Source organism: Trachemys scripta, chromosome 4 (genome assembly GCF_013100865.1).
Source record: "Trachemys scripta elegans isolate TJP31775 chromosome 4, CAS_Tse_1.0, whole genome shotgun sequence".
Taxonomy (NCBI): domain Eukaryota; kingdom Metazoa; phylum Chordata; order Testudines; family Emydidae; genus Trachemys; species Trachemys scripta.
Genome location: NC_048301.1, coordinates 103,299,613 through 103,312,237, shown reverse-complemented (window position 1 = coordinate 103,312,237; position 12,625 = coordinate 103,299,613). Strand labels below are relative to the sequence as shown.

The 12,625-nt window shown below is 42.5% G+C and overlaps 1 protein-coding gene across 3 annotated transcripts in view; it reads left to right on the top strand.

Moving 5' to 3' along the window:
* Nucleotides 1–12,625, top strand: part of SERGEF (secretion regulating guanine nucleotide exchange factor) — a 261,315-nt gene that overhangs the window by 160,542 nt on the left and 88,148 nt on the right. Inside the window, exon 11 of one of the 3 annotated variants that reach the window (XM_034770208.1) lies at nt 9,731–9,933. The exons of the other annotated variants lie outside the window; for them this stretch is intronic. Within the exon in view, the coding sequence (XP_034626099.1) occupies nt 9,731–9,825 (95 nt within the window). The 3' untranslated portion in view covers nt 9,826–9,933. Of the gene's footprint in view, nt 1–9,730; nt 9,934–12,625 lie in introns of those variants that run through there. 3 annotated transcript variants of the gene reach the window in all.

The following is a 12,625-nucleotide window of genomic DNA, read 5'->3' as shown; positions in this document are numbered from 1 at the left end:
TAATAAGCGATCTCCAAACCTTCTTTCATCTCTGTCCAAAGTAAGATTTGATTCCATGTCTCCTGAAAGATAGCTACTTATTAATCAGGCAAAATGTTAAGTGATATTGGAGGGCCTGATTTTCACAATTGGTCACGTCTAATTGCACACCTAATTTGTGCATCCATGGTTGCATACACAAATGGCCATTTGCAAACCCAAACAGATGCCTAACCAGTCATTTTCAATAGATTAATTGTGCACATACAACTGTGATTGCATTTTTGTGCAGCTAATTTTTAAAATCTGTCTTAACTTTTCAGAGTACAGTAGTATCTTACAGAAAAAGGATCAGATTTATCTCTACTGCCAGAGTGAGGCATTTCCTGTCCATGTTCACTGGATTGCATGATAAGTGTACAATTTGTGTCAAGGTTGTATGGTTATCTGCAAATTTAATTCAAACTGTCCCATAAATGTCAAGACACAGGCTGTCTGGTCCCACTGTGACTGAAAATCATCCAGTTGCATGGGGAAAAAATATTGTACATACCTTCCTGAATTTAATGAGAGAATCTGCTTTGTCAAGCAAATGAAGAAAAACATCTTTCTGTCAAAATTATTGGTGGCCTCTTTAATTTACTGAACTGAAAACTGCACAATAACTTCAGAAGTATAGTACAAAATGTACTGGGAAAGGTCTCACTCTGCTATCTTGTGAAAAGCCTGGGTCTTGGCTTCTGGAAGAAAATGGGGCAGGACAAAAGGAGTGGATTCTGAAATCTCCACCCAGTTCACTTCCCTTTTGGGGTGATCCTTCTCTCTCCACGAGCTTGCTGCCCCTTTGGGCTGGACCCAGTTCCTGCCACTGAGCAGGTGAACTGACAACAAAGAAACCAAACAAGCCCATGAGACGAGGGCCCTCAACTGTTGTGCTGGGCTCAGTCCCATGTGCTGCAGGGCTGAGAGCTGGGGCACAGAATGGCTCTGGGGCAGGTCCTTTGGCAGCCTTGTGGGGAGAAGCGCTGGGAGGAAAGGGCCTGCCAACTTGGCCTGGGGTTGGATTTGGCCCAGCCTTTCCCTGGGGTGTCCTCGGGAAGCCGGAATCCCCCAGTGCCCCTCCCCAGAGCCCCTCCCCAGCTTCACCCCTAGTGACAAGGGGCACACTCTCTGGGAAGGGCAGACCTGTGGGAGCTGTACCCTGCATGGTGCCGGGATCCTGCCTGAGCTCTCTGCCCTGTTAGGGCCCTGTTGGCCCTCTCCCTAGCACTCCATCCAGCCCCTCCTTGGGGCAGACCTGGGCTTCTAGCCCTTTGCTCCTGCCCAAGAGTTGGGCCAGGAGGCCATGGTCATACTGGAATACTGCAACAGCAGCCTCAGCCAGTCTGCCACCCCTTCCCCCTAAGTCCTCCTGGCTGGAGAGGAGTGGAGATAGAGACCCCATTTGTCATAGACTTGAAGCCCCTCCAAGTTACCTTGGTTCTAGGAAGCTATCTGAGTGAGGCAGGTGCACTGGTGTTGGCGGATCCAGCAGGGCGAGACCTCCTCTCCAGCACACTCACCTGGGTCAATGTGGGGAATGGGGGCAGCCCCGCACCTTGGGGCACCAGATCCTTCTGGCCCCAGATGGAGTGGGGGTTTGACTTGGCTCAGTGTCTGGGTGGCCCCTGGTCCTCTCCTCCCATGGGGCTCTGGCTGCCAAGGGGACATAGGCAGGGGATGCCCACAAGAGGGAGGCAGGCAGGCAGCAGTGGCACCTGTCCCATGAGGCTGGGTCTGACCGGTTCCCCACTCCGGCCCATTGGCTTTTGTGGGAGCCTGCCACAGTGTCCCATAACATGTGCACCTGCAATGCCCTGCCCCTTCCTGGCCCTGGCACTCCAAGCTACGGGGCTGTGCCTGCTGATTTGATCTGATCGATCTGAGGGGACTGAACCCACTCTAACTCTAGCCACTTGCTGCCTATGCGTGTCGGGGATAAGTGAGAGCAAAAATACAAATCCAAACCCAGACATAGTCTCTGTAGCATTGACAACTGGCACCCACATCCCACTGCAGTCTTCATCTTTATAATAAAGAAGGTGAAGGGTTTTCACATTGAAATCTTTTGCCCTTTAATCCAGAAGGTCAATTTCTTTTAGATAAACTCCATGATTCCAGCTAAATTATTGTAAAGAGCTTCAGACCAGGAGTTGTTATAACAGATTATGAAAGACATATTTCTATGGCAGAGTGAGCACCAATAGGGAAGGGAGGCTGGGGCAGCCTGGCGGACAGATCTCTATGTTATGCTGACAGTGTTATTTAGATGTTCACGGCAGCATTACAAAGCTGCAAATGTAGTCGTGTATCTGACATTCAGTCCCTGGGGACTCAGCAGGCGGTCACAAGGAGGAAATCATAAATTCTCTCTGCTTCTTTTTATCCTGCCATAATATTTGGAGGAATCTTTAACATACACAGTGCAGGGCATTGGTGTTCAGCAAGGAGCTCAGCCTGCTATTCTATTACTTTATTTATTATACATGAAAAATCCCACTGCGTCTAGGGTCTCTATTGTAAGGGTGTCCTGGCAGACCACCATGGAGTCATGTTACAGCCTGCTGTCTCTTCTCATTGCAACCCTAATCAGATCCACTGATTATTAAAGGGCACCTGGCAGGGCTTCTAGTAACCATTGTTGTTGTCATTTTTAAGGGTTTTATATGTTGGCCATCAAAATTTGCTCTCCAGCTGAGCTACTTATATATCATTTAGCTGCCTATGTGGCTTTAAAGAGGTCTTTAAAATGTAAATGACTGAAAAGCAGCTCCTGCACATGTCGAAGAACTCCACACTTGGATATACCATGGTGACCAGGTGCTTTATAAATGCCTAGCTATTTAGCCTTACCATACAACACAGAGATTCAAATGCCCATTGATGTTGGTGGGATTTGGGTTACTATTCCGTAGAGTATTTTCAATGCTCCAGGCACATTAATCACTGCCTTTTTGGGATAGAAAATCAGAATGAAATTGAAACGTGTGTGTGTGTGTGTGTGTGTGTGTGTGTGTTTTGCAGGTTACACACACAAAGACTAACACTCTGACCTCTTTGGGCCTTTTTCAAAGGGATACTGAGAGACAAGCTGCCAGTCTATTTTACTGAGTTAATATTGTGGCTGGTCAGATTAGATATAAAAATGTTGACTTCTGCATTTGAAAAGGGAATTCCCTGACAGCATCAGGGGAATTCTTGTCTCAACCAGTTGTCTAGTATCAGTTTATAGGAAGAGAAGATGCTACAGAATGAGAGGTCATCTGGATGCTTAATATAAAAAGGGCACCATATTGAGTAGTGTGGTCTAGGAGACAGGGTTCTGGACAAGGACTCAGGAGACATGGGGTGAAATCCTGGTCCTCTGAAGTCAATGGCAAAAGTCCCGTTGATTGGAATGGGATCAGGAGTTCACCTTTGGGTTCTAGTCCAGGCTCTGCCATTGACTTCTTGTGTGATCTTGGCAAGTCAATTCTCCTCTCGGTGTTTCTCCTTCTGTCCTTTGTGTGACTCATCAATTTAGATTGAGACATTTGGATCAGGGACTGACTCTTATGTGTTTTTATAGTGCATAGCACAACACTGTAATACAAATAATAAAATCCTCTTACTGCCTGCCAGATAGATCATCTTAAAAAATTAACTGGTTCTTAATGTACGTCTTTTTAAAGCTTATTTAGCATATAAACAGGCACTGATTGAGTTGCTTAGCGGATTGCTTAAACTCTCTTGAATCTTCATATAGTTAGCAGGTGTAGGTGTACTTGGACTCTGAAAATCTTGTTCTGTCAGGTTCTAAAGGATTACCATATTGGGTTTGTCTGTAGAGGAAAAGTTCACAATAGTTGTCAACATGTTTTATTGAACTTTATGTATCATCACAATATCAGCTTCTTAGTGTGTCCGGTGTTGCGTTTTTATTGTGCATTAACCTAGATGATGATACTTTTGGTCCAAGGTATCATGTCAATGGGTGGTGAGAATCCTGCTGTGTCTAGAATTCTGCAAAAGCTTGGTGGGGAGGCAAGTGCGGTTTATAAACCTCTGGTAATAGTTGAAACCCTCAAGTTGGAACTAGGAATTGAAATTAGTTAGGTAAGGTAACTATCGTGAGAGCTGTAAGCAACTCGCAAACAGGCACATGCTGAAAATTCTGCAAGGCAAAAACTTAATTGAAATAGATTGATGACAGAGTTCTTTCTCCCACTAAGTACCACTGAGGCTGGAGAAGCTAGTTTACCTGGTTGTTGCTGATTCCGAGAAAATTATGGGCGATTTGGAGTCTCATGACCATTTGAAAGCAGCAGTTATTATATGGTTATATAGGATCCTTTGATTATCAAACAGCTGCACTCAGTGAGAAAAAATGTTGTGTTTTAGGAAAGTAAGTTCTATTTCTGTTTTAGTTCAGACAGAGGGATTAAGGGGAACTACTTTATTTAAAGGCAATTGGAAATAAATTCAGGGTAGTTTCACTTGGCACATGGAACATATTTACCTTAGTTTTCAAGAAAGTAAGTAAGGGGGAGCAACAGTCATCCTGGCTTTGCAGAGAGAGAGATTAAAAGTGTGTTAGCAGAGAAGAAAAGTCTTTTTATAAAAAATTGAATGGCAGGAGGACAGAAGAAGGGAAGTCTGGGTTCAGTGAATTACCTAGAACATGCAAGAGAAATAATCCCCGAACTGAAAACGCAAGGACAGCAGAGTGGCTGAAAGCACTAGGAAGAACAACAAATTAGGGTTTTAATATTATAATGCTGAGCAACAAATAATCAGAAAACTCAGTCAGCAACAATGCAAAGCCTAATTTTTTTGCACCCTTGCTAAAGGCTTTTGGGTTCCGTGTATATAGTAACCACCAGAGACCTAAACTTGTTAATGTATCACGGAGAAGAAATATCATACCTGAAGGGGGTGGGTGGACAGAAGACACTGTACACATATTTAGAAAATAGGCCAAGGATGGTCTGTGAAGACCTCTCAGGGGTCATATTATAGCTCTGTTTTCATGGCTCCACAGGACAGTAAGGGAAAATAAGATCTGCTATGCCCCTGTGCCACCTCCATGGATCTTGGGTCAAGATACATGGGAATAAGGAGGCACTGTGTGCCTGCTGCTCCCCTCCTGAGCAGGAGGGATGGGAAGTGGGCATGGTCTTGGCTTTGGCCCCCAGGTGCAAGCCAGCACATCTAAGCTGGCTCAATGTCAGCAATTTGCTCCTGGTAAGGCATCTCTGAGGCAAACTTCCTTCACTGAGTTGCTTCTGAGGCAGTATTACCAACCTCCAGCATTCAAAACTCATGGGTTAGGTCCCCAAAACCATAAGAGAAAAATATTTTTGTGCCTTTTTATTTGCATCCTTAATTTTTGAACCTTTAGGATGCACTTTGGTCACATTTTCAAGCTTTTCTCTTCAGCCATGCTTTTTTTGTTTTTAAATGAAAGCTGATATTCTCACATAATCACATGCCTCTAGGAGCTGGAGCTTTAAGAAAAGCACCAATTATCATGGTCTTGTGATAAAATCATGGGAGTTGCCACACTGCTGAGGCAATAAGAAGGGCAACAAAAATGATTAGGGGTGTGGAACAGCTTCCACTGACTGAAGACAGGATACTGGGCTAGATGGACCATTGGTCTGATCTAATATGGCCTTTCTTACATTCTTAATGCACTTACACATTACCCCATACACAGGGCAGTCTGTAAATGCACATATCAGTAGATAGGTATTTATATTGAGGAAGAGGATGGGTTTGTTGTCCTCACATTTCTCTTCATGAAACTTCTGGGAACAATGAAGCAGTATTCGTAACATCTTGTGAGGCAAGGATATATCCGTTTCCACTTCAGGAACTAGTACTTTGAACCGTGAGTAATGGAGGGAGGGACTGGAAATCATTACTTCTCTAAGAAACTGGGGAGGACTCAGCTGGCAAGCAAAAGCACTTTCCTTAATAATAAACAAAAGTTAATCAGGCTTGCAAGCCTGAAGCAAGCTTACAGGATAAAAATAAAGTACTAAAACCAAGTGACTTAGGAGGTAAGGGTCTTGCAAAAACTGAATATGGAAAACGGGCCAAACCTATCTTAATGGAATTGTGCAAGGGATGAAGTTGGCCCATTTTTAAAAATTAGCCTTTAGTTGGTACAGGCTTTGCTTTGTGAACTCTCTTTTGCACTTTAATCCTTTTTGGGGTGCAGGGAGAAAAGTAATTATGCTCTTATGGGGACTTGTTTCACTAATCTGCTCTTTCCCTTGTGCCTTTTTTCATAGTCTTTGACGGATGAAAGTTACTATTAAAGTGTTGTTTAGCGGCTCACTCCATCAATCTCTCCTTCTCCCTCTCACCCTCTGTCTCTCATCTACAGCTTGGGAAGCTGGTGGGGAAACAAAACTGGAAGTGTAGTGTACCACTAACTTTTTTGCCTCCTTAAAGCTGTGTCTACACTACAGCTGCAAATTATGTTCAGTTTGGCTGTTGATCTCCCTGTTTCTCTAACCAGCATGGAGAGGGATTTTTATCTCCTGAGTACAGTAACTCCTTGCTTAACGTTGTAGTTATGTTCCTGAAAAATGCGACTTTAAGCAAAATGATGTTAAGCGAATCCAATTTCCCCATAAGAATTAATGTAAATAGGGGGGGTTAGGTTCCAGGGAAATTTTTTTCACCAGACAAAAAAACTATATATTATATAGATATACACACAGTATACGTTTTAAACAAACAATTTAATACTGTTCACAGCTATGATGATTGTGAAGCTTGATTGAGGTGGTGAAATTAGAGGGTGGAAGAGGGAGGGATATTTCCCAGGGAATGCCTTGCTGCTAAATGATGAACTAGCACTCGGCTGAGCCCTCAAGGGTTAACACACTGTTGTTAATGTAGCCTCTCATCAAGGCAGCACGAACAGGAGGTGGGGGGGAACAGCATAGCAGACAGAGACAGACACATACCTTGTGTGTGGGAGAGAGAGATGCACACTGCCCCTTTAAGTAAGCTGACCCACTCTTAAGTGCATTGTCTTTTTAAGTGGATCAGGAAGTTGAGACAGCAGATGCTGCCCCAAGCTCTCTCTGTCTCTCTCCGTCCGTGTCCCCTCCCTGCTCTATATGGAGAAGGGGTAAGTGAGGAGCAGGGGGAAGGGGGACACCCTGACATTAGCCTCCCCATGCTTGCTGCACAGCAAGCAGGAGTCTGGGAGCAGCTCCAAGGCAGAGGGCAGGATCAGCAGATGGCAGTGGGGGGAGGGACAGCTGAACTGCCGATTGATAGCCTGCTGGGCGGCTGCAGCACAGGGAACTTAGGGGAGCAGGGAGCTGATAGGGAGGCTGCTGGTCCATCCTGGTTACAAGCCCCCACCAGCTAGCTGCAATGGGCTGCTCTTCCTGCAAGCAGTGGACAAAGCAGGCAGCTGCCAAACGACATTAGAAGGAAGCATTGCATAACTTTAAACGAGCATGTTCCCTAGTTGATCAGCAGCGTAACAACGAAACAACGTTAACCGGGACGACTTTAAGTGAGGAGTTACTGTACTGTGTTAGCCTGATTGTGTTTATAGATGATTAGGCCTTAATCTGCTATAACAACAGTGGGAAACTTGAAAGGAAAGAAGGCAAGTGTAGACTTGGCTTTGGAATGCCCTCTTGTTAGCCTATAACATGCAATAATACACTTCTTGGGGGTGGGTGGGAACAGGGGAGGTAGGGGGAGAATCTATCCACTCTGATCCAGGAAACCAAAATGGAATCAGGTCAAACATATTTAACAAAGATGCTGACAGCTTTGTTGCAACCTTTACCATAGTAAATAGAACACTGATTAAAAAGGAGAGTCTGATGCTATGTGTAAAGATTTTACCGTGTCGTTTAATCTGTAAGAAGCAAAATGTATGTGTAATGTAAGTATAAGAAGAGAAATTTTCAAAACTAGCATATAGTCACATATATGCACAAAGAGACACATAGACGATCATCAATCTGCAAAGGATTTAAAAACATTTAGTGTTTAGAAAGGTTTTATATGGAGTTGCCTCTGTTACATTTCGATAAAAGGTAGCAACTCTCTCCCTGGCTTAATCACCATTCTGACTTAGATTCCCCTCCCCTCCACACGTTACAAAGTAATTACATTCAGCAGGCTATCCATGATGTATTGATTCTGTCTTAAATGATGCTGTATGTGTTTCAATGGTGATCTGTAAATTAATTTTTTTCTGAGAAAGCCTTAATGTAATAGTCAAAGTCAGGAATCCCTATTAGAGCTGTAACTCACCACCTCGGTCTCATCTCAGCCCAAAATTTAAAATTTCACTCTACATCCCTGCCCTTCTCTGTAACTAAGTGTTAGATGATTATAAAGTGAATATGATGGAAGACACTAGCTAAAGGCACTGTGCTGGAGAGATGAAACTGCCAAATCAAGTGAGAAAGATGAAATAAAATGCAACGTAAAGTTCTGCTCGTTGTAGATGGGTAGCACTAGCTTGCTATTCAGTTTGTATTCTCCCTCTGTGCTTCAAAAGTGATATTGAATCTAGAGTGCCTCAGAGCTGTGTTCAGTGCAGCATCTCGGGCAAGATCATAATCTGGTGTAAATTAACACAGCTCCACAATGGAGTTTCACCCATTTATACCAGCTGAGGAAGTGGTCCCTCAGATTCTTCACAGCCTCTAATGGGACCTATTGTACCACTGGGAACAAAGCATAACAGATTCTCAGGTGTAAAGTGACCTGCAGTACTAGTGACCTGAGAATCTAAACACAAAAGGGCTACTTTGCCCCCTCAGTGTCTATCATTGGCCAGACACCTGGGGATTATTTTATTCTGTTATTTGTACTTTTGGTAGCATCTAGGAGTTCCAGTCATGGAGCTGTACTCATGGTGCTAAGTACTGTACAAACATAGAACAAACGGGGAAACTCAGGTTGGTGATGACTAGCCTGGGTGCAAGGGCTGAGAGCATAAAAACTGAAGGCAATTCAGTATCTGATTTCCTTCCCCTCCCCCCCCCCCCCCCCCGCCCGCTAATCCTCAGGGCTCCCTGGCTGGGGCTGAATCCAGGGAGCAGAGAATAAGGTCACTCGATGGCACTCTGTAAGCTTCTGGCCAGGTATAACATTATTGGATTAAAATATGACCAAATCATTGTTGCTACCACTGCTATACAAATCTTATACAAAGTGTGCCAAGAAAGTGTCAATAGAAATGGTTAAGCAGCTCGCAGGCTAAATGACCCAGAATCAACCTTTACATACATGTTAGAAAAATATGTGAATGGTAATTAGGTCCATTCCATGCTAGATAGACTAGAATTTTGAAATGCAAACCTGTATTGTTAGAGAATTGGAGGTGATACTAACTATGTGTTTACCTATATCTTGTTAGATGTTAGACAGAAACTGTCTGTTTACATGGCTATCACTATAGCAATTGATTCAGAGATCAAAAGGGAATATTAACATTTAGATGAATCTTGGGTGAAATAGTGTCATTGTCTATATGTCTCTTTAAAGTTTGTGATAAACTGCTTAATGGATAGATTACCTTATGTTAATCTATATAGTTAATTGCCAGTGGTGCTTAGGAAATAGGTCTACTTCAAAGTTTCCATAATTGCCTATTATTTGCCTAAGGACTCCATGCTTTCAAAAGAAGGCCTGGAACTGTATAGAAACCCTTGGGTCTTGATCCTTTTTATCTCAGATCTACTTGATGCGTCATGCAGGGGAAGCTTAAATCGTAAGATTGAGATCTCCAGTCCTGTCTGGATCACCCTGAATATGAACATTGGACTATAACCTATGGACTAATTCTGAAAGAACTCTTTGCAACTACAAAGCTCATCATCTCTACTGTGAATCTGATCTCAAAACTGTATTTATATCTGTATGTATACTGATCTTTTAACCAATTCTCTCTCTCTTTTTTTTTTTAAATAAATTTTAGTTTAGTTAATAAGAATTGGCTGTAGCGTGTATTTGGGTAAGATCTGAAATATTCCTTAACCTGGGAGTTAATGTGTCCGATCCCTTGGGATTGGTAGAACTTTCTTATATGAGGAATAAGATTTACAGTAATCCTCATCATATTTGACTTGGGTGTCTGGGTGGAGGCCTAAGGCTGAGTTGTTTTAAGGGAACTGTGTTCTTGGCTTCTGGGTAGCCAGTGAGGTATTACAGAAGCTGTTTTGTGCTGGTTTGGTAAATCTAAGTATTGGAATATCCACCAGCTTTGGGGATTGTCTGCCCCATTCTGTGGATGAAGTGCACCTCTTTCTCAGATGTTGGCGTATATTGTTCTTGATATATGATATAGTAGTGAAGAATACACAAGCATGTGCACACACATATACAGCCATACCTTAATAATGTTAAGGGTCTGATAAATCTTGTTACACATGTTTACTTTTAAAGATGAATCATTTGACTTTGTCCAGAAATATGGCAGCATGGGAGTATTGAAGAAACAATGGAATGATAAAAACATATGCTTCTGAAAGAGCTTTTACAGCCCATTGGATCAAGGACTTCCAGTAGGTTTATAGTAATTATTACCATTTGGGATTTTTATGAGAAATCTTATCGATTAGGACAGAATCACAATTTGATTTCTACTCTTGCCTTCTCAGGCAATATGTTAGGTAGAGAGGGCAAAACTGTACATTGGAAGACATCTAAGATGGTTGATGTTTGTATCCTGGCAGAGAGTGCGACTGTCAATAATAGATATGGGGGTGACAAAATAAAATCATGTGGGCTGTCATGTTCCTGCCACCTGGGAAATAAACTGGTCAGTCCTAGCAATTCCTGCCATGGAAGGAACTGTCTGAGAAGGAAATTACATTTTGGGTGGGGATAGGATTGCAGACCTACCCAACTGTAGAAAATTGTCTCTCAAAACTAGCTACCTCACTGCCCAAAGGTAGTTCCTGCTAAGGGGGGCATTCACCAAATCTGCTGATTTTGAAGTCTCCTTCCATTCATATTGGAAAGAGGAGCAAGCTTCTCTCGCTCCTGAAGACTGCTCCTGCCAATGAGAGATCCTGTCCTGAAGGGTGATGGACATACGCTCATAGATGATTTCCATCTCTGATTTCTATGATACTATGATTCTCTGTCAATGAAAGGACCACAGTGAAATAGCTTTGAATTAGAAGTACTGTTGAACATGATGAGATTTAGACTTCAGATTTATTTGGGTCATTTTCTGGTGCTATAAAATATAACTGAATGAAACATGGAGAAATTCCTCTAATAGAAAAAGCCATTAATTTTGTTTCCTAGACATTTCGCTATTTATGTTTGAAGTGCTTAACCCACTAGGACCTTGGTGACAATTCTGGGTTACATGTGAAAGAGTGAGTGACATTTACAGCAGAGCATCTGCTTCCTCAAAGGAATTAAGCTTGAGTTTATTTGCTTTCTATAGTTCTTTGATTTTCGGGGCAAGCAGCTGCTGTCTCCCTGAGCTGAGACATCTCAGATAATGGGCAAATTGACAGGCAACACAAATCCATATAATAGTTTAATTCCAAATAGGAAACCCACTTAGCTTTAGAACTGAGTTGTTATATTTTTTGTAGCCTCCCTTCCTGTTTTTTTTTTTCCTTAATTGTTCCTCATCACCTAAACACATCAAGGTCAGTTTTAAGCATAATGAAACCAAAGGTGAATTGTAAAACAGCATTATGCCATCTACAGAAAAATCAAAACAAAATGTTTAATGAACTGTTATGTTAAAAACTCTTTATACATATTCTAGGGCATTTTGTCATATTGGCCAAATCCTCAATATATATTTTTTCTGATATTGTCTTAACTAACCCTTACTGGCAGCTTCTGCAGAGTAAATGTTGCTCTGTGGTTCTGATAGGAGTGATTCATAATCTTTTTTGACTGGGCTATTCAATTTCCTGATAACAAAGTAGATCAAATCTGTGACCTTTACTTCAAAGGGAGTCCTGTAAACCACCAGTTCTTCTACATGTGACTATTCCAGAAATAATGCTTGTATACAAATCCATCATATTAACAGGCACATTACATCAGGCAAGCAGGTTGATGTAGTATGGATGATAAATTTATGGTACTATATAGTGATTCTGTACTGTGAAAAGCACAGGTATTCAATATCTCTGCATTCCCTAAATGTAGAATTAGTTAAAGGAGCAATAAAATTAAATAGTTTAATTTACTCATGCTATTTTTATAGGGAGGATGAAAAATTATTTATATTAATCTTATTGAACCGATTTCACCCTGGATTTACGCTAGCCCCTTTAGAAACCCAGGTATAAGGCTCTGAGGATTGATAGCCCTCTAGTCATGTGGCTATGATGGCAGAAAATGGCAGCAGCTTCAACTGTGCGACTGTGGGGATAGGGGGATACCACCACCAACAAAGAAGGAGGTTCTTGTTGGAAAGGGAGTATGGCAAGGGCAGCCAAGAAACATGTTGGTTTCCAGTTCCCTCAGCAACCTTCACTGGTAGGGCTTCTAGCACCAGCTGTGACCAGAAGCTGTCCAACAGAAAATCCCTGAGCGAGTGACCATGAGAAAACCCCCTGCTTCTCTCTGTGGGAATGAAGGCCCAGTTGGA